The sequence below is a fragment of the Podarcis gaigeae genome (genome assembly GCF_964106915.1).
Source record: "Podarcis gaigeae genome assembly, chromosome: 5".
Classification (NCBI taxonomy): Eukaryota; Metazoa; Chordata; class Lepidosauria; order Squamata; family Lacertidae; genus Podarcis; species Podarcis gaigeae.
The window spans coordinates 59,105,210-59,125,710 of record NC_139681.1 but is presented as its reverse complement, the minus strand read 5'-3'; the positions used below and the strand labels follow the sequence as shown (position 1 = coordinate 59,125,710).

General features: G+C 47.7%; 2 protein-coding genes across 2 annotated transcripts in view; one reads left to right on the top strand and one right to left on the bottom strand.

Annotated features, from left to right (window-relative positions):
• Positions 1 to 20,501, bottom strand: part of PGAM1 (phosphoglycerate mutase 1) — a 152,485-nt gene that overhangs the window by 63,989 nt on the left and 67,995 nt on the right. The window lies entirely within an intron of this gene.
• The window catches only part of SLIT1 (slit guidance ligand 1), a 127,036-nt gene continuing 110,379 nt past the window's right edge, over positions 3,845 to 20,501 (top strand). Inside the window, exon 1 of the mRNA XM_083737927.1 lies at positions 3,845 to 4,411. Within this exon, the coding sequence (XP_083594053.1) occupies positions 4,215 to 4,411 (197 nt within the window). The 5' untranslated portion in view covers positions 3,845 to 4,214. The remainder of the gene's footprint in view (positions 4,412 to 20,501) is intronic.

Below are 20,501 nucleotides of genomic sequence, written 5' to 3'. Positions count from 1 at the left end.
GGTTGGTGGGAACTTCCCTGAAGGACAATAGACTGGAACCCTTTGACTCCTGTTGAGACAGGTTTGCTAGGCACTTTGGTGGCAAAGTTGCTCACATCTGGGCTGAGCTTATGACAGGTCTAGTGGGGTGTCTGGAGCACTGGTCTTCAACCTAATCCAAGGTGGGTTGCAGCAGGAGCACTCTACCACCATGCAAATATATGGTACAAGATTACGAAACGGGTCTCCAAATGCATGTTGGGTTTAAAAGTGGGTCCTGGGCCTGAAAAGGTTTAGACTACTGGTCTAGATTGCTCTTATCTGGTTTGGGATGAGTTTCTCTTGATGAGACTCAAGGTTGTAGATAAGATACTTTAAAGCATTTGGCCTACCACCTGAAATCTCAACCTTTGCACTTGGCTTGTAAGAGCTAGTCAAGGGGGAATGACTGGGTGGCTAATTCCACCTTTCAGGAAGGGAATGTGCCAACTGCTTTGGAAGAGGCAGTGCTGTACTCCTTCCTCAAGAAGACCTCCCTGAACCCGGGAAAGTATAACAATGATGAGTTTTCTTTGAGCTTGATCTGGGAGTGAAAATGGTACATTTCGCAGAACAAAAATTAGTGAGTGTGTTTCCACAGTGAGCCTACTGCTCAAATTATGCATGTCTTTATGCATGCTGAACACACCTTAATTGTATCTAGGATACCCATGTGCTTAAAGATAAACGGACAGCCCTTAGCAATTTAAAGTAAACAGAATAAAAAGTGGAGAAAGCTATATATTGTTGGCTTCACTACAGTATTCATGTTTTGAGCACCTTAAAAATGTCACTAGCCTTATCAGGCAGTCATATTCAACAAAATAAGAACTCAGTAGTTTAATCTAGAATTTGCTTTTTTGTTGACTGAGGTGATAACACCAAGCTGGCTGTGTCTTTCTCAACCCTACACATGTGCATATGGTTAGCCTCTCTCTCTAGCTGTAATTAAGGAAGACTTCCAAGTTGGTGCTGTATCTGTATTGAATGCAAATAGATGTTTTCTCCTCGCTGCCAAATTTGCACCTGCTTCTAGTAAGGAAAATGTACCAAAAGATTGCCAAATCTAGTACCGTAGGCTCCAGATTTACCACCAGTCAGAATCTAAGACTGTGTCTGCCTTTTTGCATAATGAATAGGTATGTGATATGTAATATACACCTAAACAGACAAATAAATTGTGGGCTACCCTAAATAGTAAGCAGAATGACCCTAAATAGTAAGCAGAATGCTACCCATGGATTGGCTGTGGAGACCAACATTTGCGGCAAACAAGCAGGATCTTTGGAGATGGGATCAATCAGCAGCATTTGAAGAGTTATTGTTGCTGTTTAGAGGCAGAATTGCTCAGATTTGGACAAAATTGGATACCACAATCTGAGCAAGTCCAATGACTAGAAGATTCCACCTAAACATTAGGAAGAACTTCCTGACAGTAAGAGCTGTTCGACAGTGGAATTTGCTGCCAAGGAGTGTGGTGGAGTCTCCTTCTTTGGAGGTCTTTAAGCAGAGGCTTGACAACCATATGTCAGGAGTGCTCTGATAGTGTTTCCTGCTTGGCAGGGGGTTGGACTCGATGGCCCTTGTGGTCTCTTCCAACTCTATGATTCTATGATTCTATGAGTACTGTCTAGAGTACTGTCTGTTCCATCTATACTGGATTAGTTTACATTAGTGCAGCCTGAGAATGCGGACAAGTTGCTTCAAGAAGTGCAGCCAACCACCTGCCTCCTTGTGCCTTGCCCATCTTGGTTTCTTAGAGCTAGTCGTAGGAGTAGACTGGGTGGGTTCAGGGACTGATTAATACTTCACTGGAGAGGGGGTAGATGGAGGCAGTGGTTTGTCCCATCCTTAAGGAGACCTCCCTGGACCCAGAAATGTTAACAGTTATTGCTGTGGAGAATAGAGAGTTGACAGTCAACTTTCAGGCCTGCTTGGAGGAAACTAATTAGTTGGAGACATTCAAGTCTGGCTTTAGGTCTGCTTGTGGCACTTAAGCTGCCTTAATCACCCTGGTTTATTACATTTGTCAGGAGAGAGATATGAGGGGAGTATGACCCTCTCATTCTCAATCTCTCAGTGGCTTTTGATACTGTTAACCATGGTTTCCTTCTGGAGCATCTCAGGGAGGAGGTGGGGCTTGAAGGCACTGTGCTTCACTGGTTGCACTCCTACCTCTAGAGCGGTTTCCAGAAAGTATATATGGGGGGCTACAGTCTGGCATGATGGGAGGTGTCCTGTAGTGTCTGTTCCACTGGATTTCATCTTGCCCCGATGCTATTTAACATTTATATGAGGCTTCTGGGAGCTGTCATTAGGAGATATTTCGTGAAGTGTCATCAATAAGCAGATGGCACCCAGATTCTAGTCCATTTGAATCTGGAGAGGAGGTTTAGATGTTAGACTGGTGCTTGGAAACTCTTATTGGGAGGATACCAGCATGCCCAGGTGGGTGTGTCACCTGTCTGTAATAGACATCAACAGTCAATATAGGAGTAGACGAGAGATAATCAGTGGTGGTCTGGTATTGGGCTTGGACAATCATCTGCATGTGAGTATCCAAATGGTAGTGTCATATATAGGTAGGGTAAGGTAAGGTAAAGGGACTTGGGTGGCGCTGTGGGTTAAACCACAGAGCCCTAGGGCTTGCTGATCAGAAGGTCGGCAGTTCGAATCCCCGTGACGGGGTGAGCTCCCGTTGCTCGGTCCCAGCTCCTGCTCACCTAGCAGTTCGAAAGCATGTCAAAGTGCAAGTAGATAAATAGGTACCGCTCCGGCGGGAAGGTAAATGGCATTTCCGTGCGCTGCTCTGGTTCACCAGAAGTGGCTTAGTCATGCTGGCCACATGACCCGGAAGCTGTATGCAGGCTCCTTTGGCCAATAAAGCGAGATGAGCGCAGCAACCCCAGAGTCGGTCACGACTGGACCTAATGGTCAGGGGTCCCTTTACCTTTAAGGTAAGGTAAGGACATATGTGGACCCCATTCTCTCATCATCAGTTTGACCACCTTCAAGTTAAATTCCAAACCCCAGCAGCTGTGGATAGTCTAGTTTCCTGTAGATTAAACACGCCCACACCCACCCTACTACACCTGAGAAGCTGATGCGATTCCAGGTATCTTAAGGTTACATCCCTTTGTTTTTCAGCCCCATTGATACTGAAAGCTCAGGGTGTTCTCAGATTCCCTTCTGTTCCCCAAAGAGCATGGCACCATAGCTTGCCAATTCACTTTAGAAGAGTCTTCCTTTGAAACTTACACCCCCCTGGCAATCGAACTAAAAAGCATGCATTTATTCAAGGGTGGACTCATTGATGGGGTGAGATGGTGGGAAAAGCCAATATGGTTTGTTTTGTGTTCTTGTATAGATCAGATTGTGACCTCAAAGAGCTTTACATCAAAACACAACCTATCGACAGAAATCATACACAAAAAAACCTGTTTATCACAAAGGACCCCTCAATCCCATTGTGTGTGTGTCTTGAGTACCGAGGACGACTCTTCTTCTCTGGGCCGGTGTGTCTGTCCTGCTACTTTCGGACGCTCTTCGCCAATTTTTCTGTGTGTGCATCTTTACAGGACGCGTGACTGCGTCTCTCCACGACAGACTCTCAGAGCGTGTGCTTCGCTGGGTGGGTGTGTATACACACGTACGTGTGTGTACACGCGCGTGTATAGCTCTCTCTTCCGCGGAGGTGTCTTGCCAATTGGCTGGTGATTCCGCGAGTGCGTTATGTGGGAGCCTCCTCTCTGCTCCCTGGGCAGACAGTGCGCGCCTTTCTTGTCCCGTTTCGCCCCCTCCCGGCCCTCTGTCGGAGAAGAGGGTGGGTGGCTGGGTGGCGGTGGCGGGGAGAGATGTGTGCGCCCGAGGCGGGTGAGGAGACTGAAGGGGGGACGGGGGCGGAGCCAAGGCTGCTCCTGCTGTCTGGGCTTGATGGATGAGACGGGGGCTCCCGATGTGTGTCTTTGAGAGCGAGGCAGCGAGACGCGAAGGCAGCGCGTGTTCCTGCGCTTAACCCTCCCGGGCGGCCGGAGCTTCTTCCTCCTGCGACCCGGACAGGCGACGAAGGCGCCAAGTGGAAGCAGCAGGAGCCGGGGTCGCCCGCCTGCGCCAGAAGGCAGCCTCTCCACGCCGCCTCGGCGAGCGCGCCGTGCGATCATGTGCGGGGCAGCCCCTCGCTAGCCAGCGCAGGCAGCATGGCTCCTGCGAAGCGAGCGGCGTCGGGCGGCGTGTGGCTGCGGGCGGGAGCCTGCCTCTTGGCCTGGGCGGCCTTTTGCCGGCTCCGGGCGAGCGCCTGTCCCGCGCCGTGCGCCTGCAGCGGCACCACCGTCGACTGTCACGGGCTGGGGCTCCGCAGCGTCCCCAAGAACATCCCGAGGAGCGCAGAAAGGCTGTAAGTGCTGGGGGGCGGGGCGGATCGCGGGCCTCCGAGGGGGAGACGTTTGCGACCCCGGGGGTCCTGGGGGTGGCCCCTCTCTCGGGCAGGGGCTCCGCGGGTGCCGACCGCCACACCCCCTCTCCCGCCCTCACAATGGAGCCCCGCCGCTTAGGATGTGCCGCTGCGAGACGCGCTCAGACGGTCCGAGGTGGGGGGCAGACAATGATCCCTCTGGGGGAAGTCGGGACGTGGGGAGGGAGTTGGGTCGGGCTGAGGCAGCCGCCGCAGATCCCTTCGGAGTCTCCGGGAACAATCACTCGATTGCCTTTGTTAGGGAACTGCGGCGCGCGCCCGTGCGGGTGTGCCCCCCTCCCAAACCATTGGGTGGGTGTGTAACGTCTCCTCAACCCACCCCGCCTCTCACACGTGCACCAGAGTCTGGTGGCCTGCAGGTCTGGGTCAGGTTTAGAGCAGCGCGGGTCGGGGGGGGGGGCGCGGGATTCCTGCTGGGCGCGATCCGGCCGTTGCGCTGCGCCTCCTTGCAGCGCGTGAGATGCCCGGGACCAGGCTAACTTTAGCTGCACGAGCTGGCTGCTCGGCGAGGTTCCAGAAACGGGGAGCACGCACCGTGGACGTGTATGCGTGTGCTGGCGCGTTCACGCGGGTGTGAATCTCCTGTGGGCCGGCTGGCGGGGGCTGCTTATTTTCTCCACTTATCTGCATGCAGTGTGTGTGTGTTCGTGTTCTGTCCGCTCTAGTAAGACTGTCTGGGGAAACTGCCTCCTCCTCTGTGGAGCTAGATGGATGCCTTTTGGGGGCCCGTCCTTGGAAATGGGAGCTTACGAGTGAGAGGAGAGGGTCAAGTCCTCTTTAGGAGAGTAACCCCCTTTCCTACCCCTTGTATAACTACTGGCCACACCACATAAGTGTATCTTGACACGATAAGGGTGCGCCCACGCTATACATTTATTTTCCCCAAACAATCATGGGAACTGCAAATTGCATACCCCGAGCTACAATTCCCAGCCCCCTTAGCAAACTACAGCTCCCAGGATTCTTTGAGGGAAGAAATGGGCTTGAACTGAGGATGCGACCTTTGAGACAGCTCTGTGGAGACAGAGGAGGTGGGTGTGGAGGATGGAATCTGCACTGTGGAGTCTTGAGTGTCCCTTGCCGCCTCTTCCAACAGGAGGGGGCTTGCTGTCTCTAGCTAAGTCTGCAGCCCTGGTGGCTGTCCTTTCCCATCTCTCCCTCTGCCCCCTCTTTCGACAGTTTAATGAGGGGTGAAGAAAGAGGATCCATGGGGCGGGGGGAGAGAAATCCTCTCCCCATGATCAACCCTTCCCACTCAGGCAATATCCATGGCAAAAGCAGAATACCAGGCAGATAAAGGGGAGATCAATTGGGGAGGGGTTTGAACATGGGGTGGAAGAGACAGACAAGGGAATGGCAGCCCAGGCACTGTGTGTGCCTTTCATCTCTGCATGTGAGGTTCTGAATTATCCAGAATAAAGGCAGGAGGGGAGGGGAGGGAATGGGAGCTCAACTGGAACAGGGGCTGATCATTAACGCACACACAGACCCCTCCTCATTACACACTTACTTATTGCTGGCTGGAATGCTCCTCATTCCTCAGCAGCAGCAGCAGCAGCAGCAGCAGCCTGACGTGTCCATTGCTTTGGTGGGGGGTGCAAAGGGAAGTAAAAAGCTGGAGGGGATGCTAAATAATTCACCAGAATGCAGCACTGGAACGTGCTGTTTAGGCTGGGGGGAAACAAGGGGGCTGAGTGGTTGGATTTATTGCAGTCAAGCAGGATATTCCCTCCTTGCACCTCTTAAGGCCTTGCGATTCTTTCCGTTTCTTTTCTGCTTTTACGCAGAAAGCAGCTTGAAACGGAACGGACAAAGTCTGTAGGAGAGAGTCAGGACCCCTGAGCCTGCCTTGCAGCTCCTGTGCAATTGCTGTCTGGGCTCCCCCAGAGCCTCTGCTCCAGCCCCTTAGTCTCTGTTCCTAGGCTCCCTCCAGCCTCCCCCAACCTGGCGCTCTCCAGATGGCTTGGACTACAACTCACGTCAGCCCCGGACACGTACAGCTTGTTGCGGTCCCAAACATCTGGAGGTGGAGGAAGGCTGACCTACTGCTCTTCCCACCACCACCACCCAATTTGCTGTCTCTTGATCTCCTCTGAGGAATGTCTCCCTCTGTCGCCAGACAGGCTGGGACGGGGCTTCATGTGTAGGATACTCTTTCAGATTTATGCTTGACTGCAGGGTAACCTAGAAAAGAATGGGGATGGCATGTGGTGTAAAATGTGAATGTGGAAGATTCCTATGAGCATCAGGTGCAGCAGAAACTTGGTGGGCAGGCAGGGGGTGCTCTCCTAGCTACCCAGAGAGATGCTGAACCTGAAGTTAAGCAACTTTGCATAAAAGGCAGTACCATGAATATTCTCGCAGCGGGTAATTATAGCAGTTTTATTTAGATGCAGCCCTTTTCCTGGTCTCTTGTGAGGGTAACATCTTGTCTCTGGTCAGCATGGTACAAGAAAACTCCACATCAAGGCACTCAAGCTTTCCTGCTCCTGGCTATCATCTTCTTTGCTCTCGTCTGAGCTCATTATTGGACCAGGCATGGAGATATGATCCATCTACCCAGCTACAAGTGCAGCAGTGCAGTGGGAGCGCAACAGTCCCCCCTTCCCTTGAAGTACTGCAGATTCTAAGAGTTTCAGAAGCCATATCCCAGGTGCTAAGGCAGGCCTGGTCCGTTGTGTGTCGTGAGGATCTCCTCCACCCATTCCTATTATCATTTCTTCTACAAACCAATTAGTCCCCTCAGAGTGAGCATAATTAGGTCAGGGCCCTGTAGATGCTCCTATGCACGACAAAGCAAGCTTGGTGAGCTCAGTTAGTAGCACCGCGGGACACCTTCTTTAAAAGGGCACCTTCTTTAACGGCATTTCCTTCTCTGGCATCTTAATCACCTTCATTGAAGTTGTTATCATGGCACAGCCATGGGGAGCTGCTTTGTGATTACAGAATGAGTGTGCTGCCCACAAGCACGAAACTTGGCTCAGATCTGAAATGCCAGAACACCAGGAAGGGCTACCATTCCTGTTTTGACAAGAGGGACCTCAATTGCCACTCGCAGTTGGAGCACTACTTCTCATGTTCATCCTACTTCAGAGGTGGGGAATCTTTTTGGCCAAGGGGTCCAGATTCTATATCTGTCTCACTCTTCCATGGACTAACTTTGACAGGTGGGCAGGACAGCCCATTGAGAGGGTAAGACCTACCCACTCTGTATGGGCATAAAGAGGAATACATCTTCCCTGTACCCCACACATAGACTGGCCCCAGAAGTTTTACCGACATCTCTCCTTGAGAAAGAAATGGGATGGGGAATGGTGTTAGGATTACAAAAGCACTGAAAACTTCCTTCCACCATCTGATGAGAAATCTGACCATTAGATATCTCTAACTCGCCTGGTTAGAGTGTGGTGCTGATAACGCCAAGGTTGCAGGCTCGGTCCCCATATGTAGCAGCTGCATCATCCTGGACTGCAGGTGGTTGAACTAGATGATACTCAGAGTCTATGGTTCTAATCCAGAGGCATTACCTTGCCCTGTTGATCCTAGCCAATGAAAGATTTGTGTGTGTACACACTGTACAATAATGTGCATTCAATGCTGGATGCCAGTGCCTTTTCGTAATGCTGCACATTACAATGCCATCCCTGTCCCACACTACATGGCAACCTAAAGCACATTCTACCGGAATGGATATAAACTGTTTTGTACCAAGAATGCGCTTCTCAAGTGCTTGCAGCATGCATGTGTGCACAAGAGAGTGCTTTCTCAGGTCACCTGTTGGGGCAGGCCTATTTGCTGTTGCAGGGCTGCCTCCCCCTCATCAAGCTCACCTTGTCTATGAATGAAAGAAGCAAATAGGAAACAGGACAGCAACCTAGCTGTCTCTTTATACTCTTATATATCTTCTGAATATCATCATACCAGTGTTCAGCCCCTCTCTTTCAGAAGGTGGTTAAAAATATTTATTATTTGAAAAAAGGTCTGTGGAAACACTTAATTGACAGGAGGGGTGTAGAGAACACTATTGAGCACTAGTCTGAAAACGTGCCCACCTGCATTCAAAATTTGCCAGGCACCAAGCTCATTTTGCACCTGGGTATCAGCCACTTGTGACGAAGTGAAGGTGCCTGGGTGCTAGGATGTCTCTAGACGTCTCCACCATCTGGAGGCGCATGCCTGGGAATCCTTGGGTCATGACTATTTTCAAACACTAGCAACATTTCCTGTAGAATTCTATCTGTTATATTTTATCCACACAATCAGAATGAATTTCAGGAACCAAAAAGTCGTATTGAAAAATACAACTTTTGAGTTGTCTAGCCCTAAACAACAACTAGGCATTCTGTTTTGGTGACTGTAACCCTGGTTTAAGGAGCCATTTGCCACCTAGCTTATATATTTGAGTTTCTAACACTGTACAAATAGCACAGATGATAACTGCCACTTTAGATAACATTTGTTGTGTGAAGGTTTGTACAATTGCGAACGGTAATGTACAAAAGCCCACTGTGTGGGGTGAGCGGTGGTGTGTGTGTGGAATCCCTGTGCACTTCAAAGGCTACGTATGTGTACACAACCATAGAAGAGAGGATTATAGTTGGTTGGTTCTGATTTGCTGTAAATGTTCAAACTTCCAAGGATCCTTTGTCAAGACAGAGGGTTGAAACACAACACAGTTAACTGAACGATGTAGAATGATGTATGTGCAGAGAAATCATTTTGTCACACAATTTTGGACAAATGATATCTGGTAACTCAATATCTGAAGAGAAAATTACACATTTCAGGGCAAGGTGTACATTTTATGCATTTATTTAGTTAATTAGGTGTTCATAATCCATGAAAGGTTTGGATGAAAAATGATGGCTTCTTTATTCACTTTATTATATATTTATACAATCCATCCTAAGATTCTTAATATATGCTAAATCTAATATTTAACTGTTAAATGCATTGTAATTTATTGTAATATGCTTATGAAATAAAGGATTTTTTTCTTCTCAAACAGAAACAAAAAGCACCACCACGTGGGCAGATGTAAAGTATAAATTTGGTAATAATGGATACAGCTGGAAGCAATTCCTGTGATCACAGTGGCACTTTCCCCAGTTGCTGTAATTGCTGCTGGTTGAATCTGCAAAGGCCTGTTAACATGCTATAATGCCCATGCAGATTCATACTTTGAAAAAGAATGCAGGTGTTTATTCTGAGAAGGAAATGTGTTGTAGAAATCAGCCCTTAGTCTGATGCGATGAAAAGATGGCTCAAGGCTCAAGGTATGGTGGCACAGTTCAGACATCATGCCAGGCCATGCTTAATGAAGTTTAACCATGGTTTGTCTTGATGTCTGAATTTACAAACTCGGTAGCAGCTTGTGTGGTGGGGAAGAACCATCCTCTTGATGATGGCATCGCTACTGCTTTATTTGGTTTGATGAGGGTTGGCAGTGAGGTTGAGGACATGTGGTTGCATCAGTGGGACTACTGCCACCCATCTCAGACTGCTTCAGCTGCAGCCACACATTCCCAATCTCACTGCCTCTCTGTCCTGGCAAAAAGCAACAGCAGTAGTGTTAGATGGTGGCTTCAAAGCTCCACCTCAGCATGTACTCGGCTACTGGACAAACCATGGCTTGTGATCTGTCAGCAACCAGAATCAGAAACAATGATTTGAAGTGGGCTGTTAAACCATGGCCTGGCATATTTATATTTACAAACCATAGTTACGGCCATCAGTCTGTCTATAGAGAGTTTGCTGCATTATGGAGACAGGAGTGAACTTAGGAATTTATGAAGCTGTGTGTATGTGTCGGGGTGTGGGGGGGGGGATAACAAAAGGAGACAAGCATTTCTACATCATGATTTGCTTGTTGTACATTTTGAAGCTTGAACTGCTGTTTGAGTTTTGGAGTGATATCTGAACGGAACCAATAACTCTTAAGTTGGTTTCCCTTGGTCCAAGTTTTGCATTTTTGCAGCAGAGGAACAATCTTCCCTAAATGGTGACAAACTGAAAGTTTGACTAAAAATGGCTCTTCACCATTTAGAAAGCTGCTGAGCCTTGAGCAAACACTTCCTAATTTTGGCCATCTATGAGATAAAATTCACTTCCTCTCCACCCCACCCTGCTTTTGCCTGATTTGAAATCCTATATTTCTCTAGTTCTTTGGGCAGTTGCCACTGTTGTCCTGCCTTGGATATTGCATTGTGCACGTTTTATTTTTATTTTTGAGAGAAATGGCTTCTGATCACTGAAGCTAGATCTCTAGGTGCCGCTTACATATATAATTTTTTGTTTCTCTTTGACTGTTTCCCAGTGATGAAAATATATGGGATCCACTCTTTAAAACTGTGTGCCATCATGTTGTCTGTCTTTAGAAATAAATAAATCTCAAGCTTGTAAAGCTGTGTGGAGGGCAATATTTTGGCAGGAAAGCAATGCATGTGAGAAGCAACAACAACCTCAGGATGTTGTCATGCCGTTCGGAACAAACTACATTATGCAAGATACTAAAACCAAATTAAATTTAGTACCCAGTACCCACACAGATTGACATGCATCGAACCAGGCACAGAAAATAAAATAATGCAAACATATGCTATTGGCTAAACACTAAGGACCAGATTCAAATGAGTAGTTTTGCCAGCAGGAGCCCTCGCAAGGGCTCCCCCTAGAGCAGTAGGGCTTTCCACTCTCTCCCTGTGTGGCAACTCCATCAAATCAGTCCTGCGGGGGTCAGGATAATCCATTGAACAGTGTGCAGGGGGAGGAGGGGGGAGGTTCTTCTGCTGGGCAAGCAAAAATACTTGTGCGGTTGAAATTGGTTTAGTGCAATGTTGAATTCTTCCCTCTTAGGTTGTATTGAAAGTCATGTTCATTGACTTCAGTGGGGCTTTTCTGAGTAAGAGTAGCATTGAATGCCACCCTAAGCTTTGACTTAGCAGTGCAAAGCTATCCATGTCTACTCAGAAGTAAGTCCCTTTGAGTTCAGTGGGGTTTAATCCCCAGTGGTTGGACCTAGGGGTGCAGCCTTAGCCACCACTGGCAGGCACAATGGCAGGACACAGATGGTGTGGGAAGGTACTCAGTCTAGATGTTCTGGTCAGAAGCAGAGCCTGTGACACAGTATTTTTGGTCTTAAAGGTATGGCATGCATGACACATGGTCAGTTGACAACTTATCAAGTGAAAAATGAACCCTTGTTCGAAACAAAACCCAAACATTGTGAAAGGCCCAATTCTTTTAAAACCTAAATGGACAGGAGGCAGACCCACTGTGCTGTGGTGCTCCCCATGCTGCTTTGGCAGTGGTGGAAAGGAGACAATCAGGCCAATGGGCATGATAGCTTTCCTCTGCGGCGTCACCAGCAGAGCAATGTCAGAATGGGAAGTGGCCATTTTTCAGGCGGCCTGTGCATGCATTTCTTCTCTTTGCATGTTGCCAGAAAGGTGTGGGAAATGACCAGGCTACAGTGACTCCTATGTCCCCATACTGTTAGGACAAGAATATACATTGAACCATTATTCAGCCCTGGACTGCCTTTGTTCATGTAAATCATCGTGCTGTGTGTACTTCAAAAGCTTTTCAAGATAAGAAATTCTTCAAATTTCACTGTGATTCACATGGAAGGTGTTTGTCTAACTGAGGCCTGTTCTTGATGCCTTAGAACTATTGTTCTCTAAATCATGGCAGCCTGCTGAGAGGACTTGAATATTTAAATGTTGAAATGGCCCACATGTGTAAATTAGGTTTTGTACATTCCGGAAATTAAACCTCATGTAGAAGAGATGGCCTTGTCAGAACAAAGACTCTCATTTGAAATCGGCCAGGCATACCAAAGGATACCTTTTTGGGATACATCAAATATAGATGTTCTTTATATAATGCAAGAATAAAAATACACAACAATTCTCTCCTAAAGCTACCTTATGCCATCAACCAGTGGTTCCCAATTGGCGGACTGAGGACCCCAATAAGTCTGTGGCACATACCCATCAACTGGCCAGGATATCCCATTTTGGGGCACCATGCTCTTGCATGGCTCACATGACTCATGTGGGAATGTAGTCTGGAAGACCCACGATCCGGTTTTGTGTTAGGATGTGTTGGAGGGTATGGTGGCACCATTCACATTACAGAAGCTATCACAGAGAGATCAGCATTTTCAAAAGTAGGGGTTCCATGGCTTATGAAAAACGGGGGGGGGGGGGTTCTCTGTACTTAGTTAGTTGGGAACCACTGCCATAGACAATTAAGCACGTAGGTTCTTCTGCCCTGTCCACATATCTGTGTTATGTATCTTCTGAACTCATCCCTATTCTGTCCTGTGTTACACTGAATGTATCCCTCTGGAGCACGTGGCCTCAGTGCAAAGTCCAGGGATGCGGTGGGCACTCTGGAGAGCCCCCCAAAAGAAAAGCGGGTGGCAGTGATGGGCAGGTAGCAAGGCAAGCGTCTGAGGGATGAAAAATGACTGCTGACCAGGGCAATTACCCCAGTCTGCCTAATGGAAGGGATGGCCCTTTGGAAGTGCCATGATGCTGCTAAGCTTACCACAGGCACCTGGTTGGCCACCATCAGCACAGAATGCTGGACTCGACAGGCCTTTGGCCTGATCCAGCAGGGACCTTCTTATGATCTCACTTCATGTTTTCTCAAGAGTTTAAAACTGAGCAGCCTCTTCCCCAAGATTCACACCTGTCACTTCCATAGTCTAGCGAAGCTCTCTTTCCTACCCTTTCCTCTTGTCTTGTATCCCTGCTTCATGGCATGCTGCTTCCCTTGTGCAATATGTGCGCTGCCACAGCCATCCCCTGATCTAGGCAACAGTTTCAGTATGTTCCCGCTCTCCCTTTTTGTCAGAGTAAAGCTGTCTCTTATCGTGCAGCTTCACCGATGCCCGTATGTTCCATTCCAAGTTGCTTGCTGTTTGAATAGCGAAAGGCTGCTGCAGAGACTTTGAGGGTTGAGTGTCTCCTTAATCCAGCATCTCTGGGTGGATTAGGCAAGAAATCCACAGAATGTAGGATGCTGCTCAAAAGGGAAGCATGGGAAGTAAAATTGGAATGGTAAAAAACTGCCTTCTGCCCACATTTAATGCCAGCCGTGCTGTACAGAGCAGAATGGCAGGTGTGACGCTGGAACGAACCCAGAAGTGTTTCACAGCTTTGGCAGCTATCAGACTCCAGCCTGCAACCTAAAACATAGAAATAAGGTGAAGGGGAGTGTGAAGACTTAGCATGCTTGGATAGCATTTAGCCTCCCAGATGATTGAGGTTTCTGGCCCTTTCCTCATATTGCTTTGGAACTGGGCACAGGATTGCCAATGGCATGCCAGCCGCCTAGGGATTAAGCTGGCATCAATTCTAAACAAGCCGCTTGGGGGCAAGAGTTGGTTGAGGTGCATTGGGCTCCTGCTTTGCTAGCACTGCCACAGCCCGCAAGTTCTGAATTTCTGTGCTTGTTAGTATTGTGCGCCTAGGTAAATGGATCAGATTTCAAGGGAAATCTTTCCTCATTTTTCCCTACTGTTGCTTTGTGGTACTACTGGGGAGGGGGAGAGTTTGCATTGCAATGGTTAGGAGCCAAGAGAAAGTCCCCTTTCCCGGTATTCGCTCACATATGTTCACATTGATGTATTGCAGTAAGCTGGGCATCGCAAGTACCAAATGAATAACAGGCCCTCTGGTTTCCTATTGGACTTTATGTGAGTGAGTGAGTGAGTGAGTGAGTGAGTGAGTGCGTGAGACAGACGGACAAGGCAGGCAGGCAAGTACATCTAGCTTATCTAGCTGAAATGGGAGTTCAGATCCCACCAGGGAGCTTCCTAGCTTGGCAGAAGTTGCTCCCGTGTTGAAACAGCGTGGTAGGCTTGTGGTGGATCACACTGGCAGTCACCTTTCCTTCAGATCCTTCCCTGGGTTGTGGGGAATTTGCAATTCTATTCCAGTTTCTCCCTTCAGCTACTTCCCAGGCAGATGCTGTCTATGCATTGCCATGGCAACGCTGTGTTCGCCTCTCCATGGAATTGCATGCTGGAAAAATATTAGTTTAAAAACTATGCAGTGTTTGTATTGATGGAAGCCGAGGTTGTTAGCAGGGATGGATCATCCCAGGCATGAAGGAAGCCCCAATAATGGGCAGTAAAGCAGCAGGATTTGCCTCCAGGGGACAGGTCGCAGGTCGAGAGGCTCCCTACAAATACAATTCTGCCCTCTGTTTTATGGCACATTTTAAAATATAGATATATACTTGCCTTAAGTGTGCCACAGTGGCCCTTGTAAATGTAGCTTAGCTGCAAGTACTTTGAGTAAGTGTGAAAGGGGGTTAGTTATTATTTGTATTTCATTCTTTAGGGAGTTCAGAACAGGATTTTTCTTAGCCCACAAACAACCCTCTGGGCTAGGCTAGGCTGATAAATAGGGATTATAGACTGAAGGTTGCCCACTGGGTTTTATAGCTGAGCAAAGTGATGAACCAACAGAATTCTTAGCCACTGAACCGCACATTGTTTCTTAAATGTTTTTTCAGTGCTCTTTCCATTTCAGCAAAAAAAAGTTGCTTGTAGAATAGTTCAACAAGCGTTCCCCCAACTTCTTCTTTTTTGAAATGTGTTTTGTCAGTTTTTCTGAAAACATACAAGAAAATCAACATAGGCAGGTAAATAAACACACAACCTGCCCCAGCTCAACTTCTCGAAGCAGGAGCTTGGTTCTTGAAACTGCCTGTTTCAGCTCCATTTGCATCCCCCCAAACTGAGAAAATCTGTTAGTTCTATACTGGCCATGCTGCACCATTCAAGACAGCTAGTCAAAGCACATGTTGGCAGAGGGAATGCTGCCACTTAGCCTGGTTTTGTGTGTGTTGCACAAGGAGAGGATCTGGATGGATTTTGAGTGGAGGGGTAGAAACAGTGATCACTTTCCAGGGAGGGATTGCCAAGGGGAAGCAGCTGTGATGGGAGAGCCAACAGAGAAGGAGCTTTCTGTGGGTGGACGGTCATAATCTCTGTCTCTCAGTGCATGTGCATGTGTATGCTCACATGTATGTATGGTACCATTACCAAATAATAAAACTTTTATTTGTATCAGTAATGGATTTTATTGCACCTATGGCTCCAGTAAACATTTCATTCATCCAAATTAGCCCTTGGTGAATATTGCGGGCCTATTGTCTGCTGTTCTACCTACAAAGCAGATACTGTGGTCCCCAGACGTGGCAGTTTGTGACACTGCTGCAGAGTGCGTTTGCTACACCATTTCTTACAGCAACACTACCAGGCATTTCTCCAATGATTTGGGCTTCTCAGTGAATGGGACTTTAGTTGCCGCTTGCAGCAGAAATAACAAGTTGGAAGAAAAGCAATTATCCCTACCATACTCCCTAAAGGTAAAGGTACCCCTGCCCGTACGGAGCCTGTCGTGTCCGACTCTAGGGTTGTGCGCCCATCTCACTTAAGAGGCCGGGGGCCAGCGCTGTCCGGAGACACTTCCAAGTCACGTGGCTAGCGTGACGAAGCTGCTCTGGCGAGCCAGCACCGGTGCAGCACACAGAAACACCATTTACCTTCCCGCTATAAAGCGGTACCTATTTATCTACTTGCACTTAGGGGTGCTTTCGAACTGCTAGGTGGGCAGGAGCTGGGACCGAAAGATGGGAGCTCACCCCGCCGCAGGGATTCGAACTGCCGACCATGCGATCGGCAAGTCCTAGGCGCTGAGGTTCTACCCACAGCGCCACCCGCGTCCCGTTACCATACTCCCTACTTCTATATAAATAAAAAAAATGTTTTATTATTTATACCCCCGCCCATCTGCCTGGGCTGCCCCAGCGACTCTGGGTGGCTTCCAACACATATAAAAACATAATAAAACATCAAATATTAGAAACTTCCCAATACAGGGGTAATAGTTATAATATATTATAATATACAATATAATTTTTGGATGTTGGGGGAGTGGAGTGTGTAGAATCCCTATACAGTCGTACCTCGGAAGTCGAACGGAATCCGTTCCGGAAGTCCATTTGACTTTCAAAACGTTCAGGAACCAAGGCATGGCATCTGATTGGCTGCAGGAAGCTCCTACAGCCAATTGGAAGCCGCAGAAGCCACGTCGGACATTCGGGGTCCAAAAGAACGTTCAAAAACCAGAATGGTCACTTCCAGGTTTGCAACATTCGGGAGCCAAAACGTTCGACTTGCAAGGTGTTCAACTTCCGAGGTGTGACTGTATGTGTTTATCTCTCTGCTTTACAAAGGCCCCTTTCTGACATTTATTTAGTATATTTTATCTATAGTCTGTCCATCCTCAGAGGATCTCTGGGCAGTACACATGGTGGTTCTCCCCATGCTATCTTCTGAACAACCCTGTGAGTAGGTTAGTATGAGACAATGACTGGCCGAAGGAGGCAGCTCTCCCAACCTAGGTGTGTTCATTATTATGTGCGTCCTGAGAGTGCAGCTGTATACACAAGGCTTTCTGTTATAAGTTCATTATAACATGTGCAGAGAGCCTCACATGTACAGCTGAATGTGCAGAGCTCGTGACGCACACAGGTCTGGTGAGCTGCCTGCCATGGCAGTGTTGCCCCCTCCTTACCTGCAGACATTGAGTTCCAGGTAACGTTCTAAAAAGGGCAGAAGTTTAGGTTGGCATGGTGACAATATCTCCAAAGTCAAGGAGAGTGTTCCTTGCCTGGATGTGATCTGTTCCCTACTTTTTACTCCTCACACCAGCTACCTTTGATGGAGTCATTCTTAATAACTCTGGGTTCTGACACTTGCTGGTTGGCGCAGGCCCTTGGACAAAGCTAGAGAGCCAGTGTGGTGTAGTGGTTAAGAGCGGTAGACTCGTAATCTGGTGAACCAGGTTCGCATCTCCGCTCCTCCAAATGCAGCTGCTGGGTGAACTTGGGCTAGTCACACTTCTTTGAAGGTTCTCAGCCCCACTCACCCCACAGAGAGTTTGTTGTGGGGGAGGAAGGGAAAGGAGAATGTTAGCTGCTTTGAGACTCCTTCGGGTAGTGATAAAGCGGAATATCAAATCCAAACTCTTCTTCTCTTCTAGAGATTGTACTTGTAGCTGTTAGCTCAGAGCAGACAGACAAAAAGGCAGCCAGCCGTAGAAAGGATCTTCAGTCTAGATTGAGAAGACCAACAAACCTGAAGCATAGCAACCTTTAGTTTCTCTGTTGTTGAAGTGAAAAATTATTGGGCTGAGAGCAGGTCTGCTGCAATGTGGTTTAGAGCAGTGGTTTCTACTTGAACTTAAGGACAAAATCACTGGACAGAAAGCGATCAACTAGCTTCTATAAGAAGGCCCAGGTGCATGTGGGTGGTTCTCTGTCTGGTGTCAAACAGCACCAAAAACTAAACACAGTGTCTGAAGTCCTTGCTGCTCAGTCATGCCCTGAGCATAAAAGAGGCAACTCCAGACACTTGTCACATGCAGTGGCTTTTTTCTATTAGGGATTCTGGCAGTGGAGCGAGCACTTCAGAAGAGCAACCCCAGTTAAATAGAGCAGTAGCGTTGTACGCAGAGAGTGACTCAGTCTCAACTGCCAAAATCAGAAGGAGAGGTGGAATCTTTTTGAGCAGTCAAGGGAAAGACAAGTTCATTGGCCAGATGGGGAAGTGCAAATGGCTTTTAAGCATCTGGTGTCACTAGGCAGGAGACAGGAACAGATGCAGAGTTTACTGGAGGCTTATCTGTTCCCTGGAGAACTGCCAGAGGTGAGCAACAGAGGAAAGAGGCATAGCTGTGAGACCCATTATACCTTATAGCATTTGTGTGTCTGGGCTCAACTGATGGCATCCCCATTGCATGTGGATGACTCCAGCTCTGAAACAAAAGCTAACCAGAGCATTAGTTTTCCTTGTGAAGATGTGTGAGATGAAGGAAGAACAAAGAGAGCTCTGGAAGGATAGTTTTAGGCTTTCTGGATGGGTTGTTTCTTAATTCTGCCACTTTCTCATGATATGGACAGAGATAGAGGGCCAAAGGAGAAGTGAGGCAGGAAATATGTGAACAGGATCTCTTGAGAGGGTTTCAAAAGAAAAAAGATCAAAGACGCTCTGCATGTTTGTTTTGGGGAGGGGACTGAAATCATGGTGCTCTGGAAGGGGTTTTTTATTTTTTTTAAATGCCCTCCCGGAACCATTTTCCTGATCAAAATGTGCTGAGGTGGAGAGAAAGGAACAGAACCTGCCATTTCCCATGCAGGGCAAAACATACAAGGGTCCTAAGGGTCTTCTCTTCTTAGGGCCTTGTTGCCATAGGGACAGGATCATTCAGTCCTCAGGAGACAAGGGTAGAGCTGCTGTTCTCTTAAACTAGGAGCAGGGAACCTCAGGCCCAGGAGTGAAATGTGGCCCTCCAGGCATGTCTATCTGGCCCTTGGAACTCTCCCCAGGCTACCTCACAGGCCCTGCTTGACTCCCCAAGTGCTTTGACGTGGTTGAAGTGTAATTTAAGAAGAGTCCCCTGGCCAGCCAGATGCCTGTGTGAAGCCCGCAAGCAAGTAATGGAGTGCAGCAGCAGCACTCTGCCCAGTTGCAGTTGCCAGCAAGTGGCTCAGAGGTATCTGACATCTGTCCCTGGAAGCGGAGCATAGCCATCATGGCTAGTAGCCATTGAACGTCTTGTCCTCCATGACTTTGCCTAATCCTCTTATAAAGCCACCTCTTGTGGGAGCAAGTTCCCTAGTACTGCAGGAAGAAGTTCTTTCTTATATCTGCCCCAAATTTTCCAATGTTCAGCTTCAGTAGAGGTCTGTGAACTCTGATTCTGCAAATGCCCACAAGGTCTGTATCCTTGAGCTCTGATAGTAACTCTTGCATGTGCGGAGGCTAGGGAGGTTGTGTGTGTGTGTGTCTGTGTGTCTGTGTGTGCGTATGTGTGTAGAAATTATTCTGCAAATGCAATTTCCTTCAGAGGCACCAGTGTTCAGTGAGTTTGCAGAAGTGATCCTGGCGAGATGAATCTATGAGCTGCATCCATTTTTTTAAAACAATGGTTCACAATCTGCTGTCTTGAAAATTCCTTGCATTTTGTGAATGATACTTGTTCAAACATTTCTGCAGTTACTTAATGGTAGGGAGATCAAGAAGACAACTAAATCTGATATAATCTTGCTTAATCTACTTCCTGGAATGCAACCTCCCTTGGTAAAGGAGCAGGAACAATGGCTTTTGTTAACACCTTTGGTTTAATCCCCGGGTTTGTTGGAGGAGAATGGCAGTGGGCTGTAAGGGAAGGGTAGCTATTTCAAAGCATGCCTCCCTTGTACAGCATAGGACAGCAATGTGTGTGTAAGAGAGAGAGAGACCGATTATTATGCTTGCTGCTCTTTGGAGACTGAAGACCTAACATTGCCTCCCTCGGCACCAGGCAAATGGGTACCATTGTGGTGCAGTGGTTAGAATGTTGATCTAGAACCGGGAAGACCCAGGTTCAGAAGCTCACAGCCATGAAGCTCATTGGAGATCTTGGGCCAGTCACTGCTTCTGAAAACAAAGCATGTTCAGCTGCCTTGAATTAATAATAAAAAAATAGTGACTCTCCTGAATCATGTTAAGTTTGGCCAATTCTTGGTATGACATTTTAGAAAAGTTTGATGCTTACTGACATGCCTAAGAGTTGGTGTGCTGGATGTTGGAATGTCTATAGTAAGGACAGCCAATGTTGTGCCCTCCAATTCCCATCATTCTTTATCATTGACCATGCTGGCAGGGGTTGATGGGATCTGGTGTCCAACAACATCTGGAAGGCATCACATTGTGTTTCCCTCATCTAGAGCAGTGTTTCCCAACCTTGTGCCTCCAGATGTTTTTGGCCTACAACTCCCATCATCCCTAGCTAGCAAGACCAGTGGTCAGGGATGATGGGAGTTGTAGGCCAAAAACATCTGGAGGCACAAGGTTGGGAAACACTGATCTAGAGGATCAAATAAGCTTGTCCTAGTGCACATTGATCAGTCCTGCAGAATTATCTGGGAGCCTTACCAGGTCCCA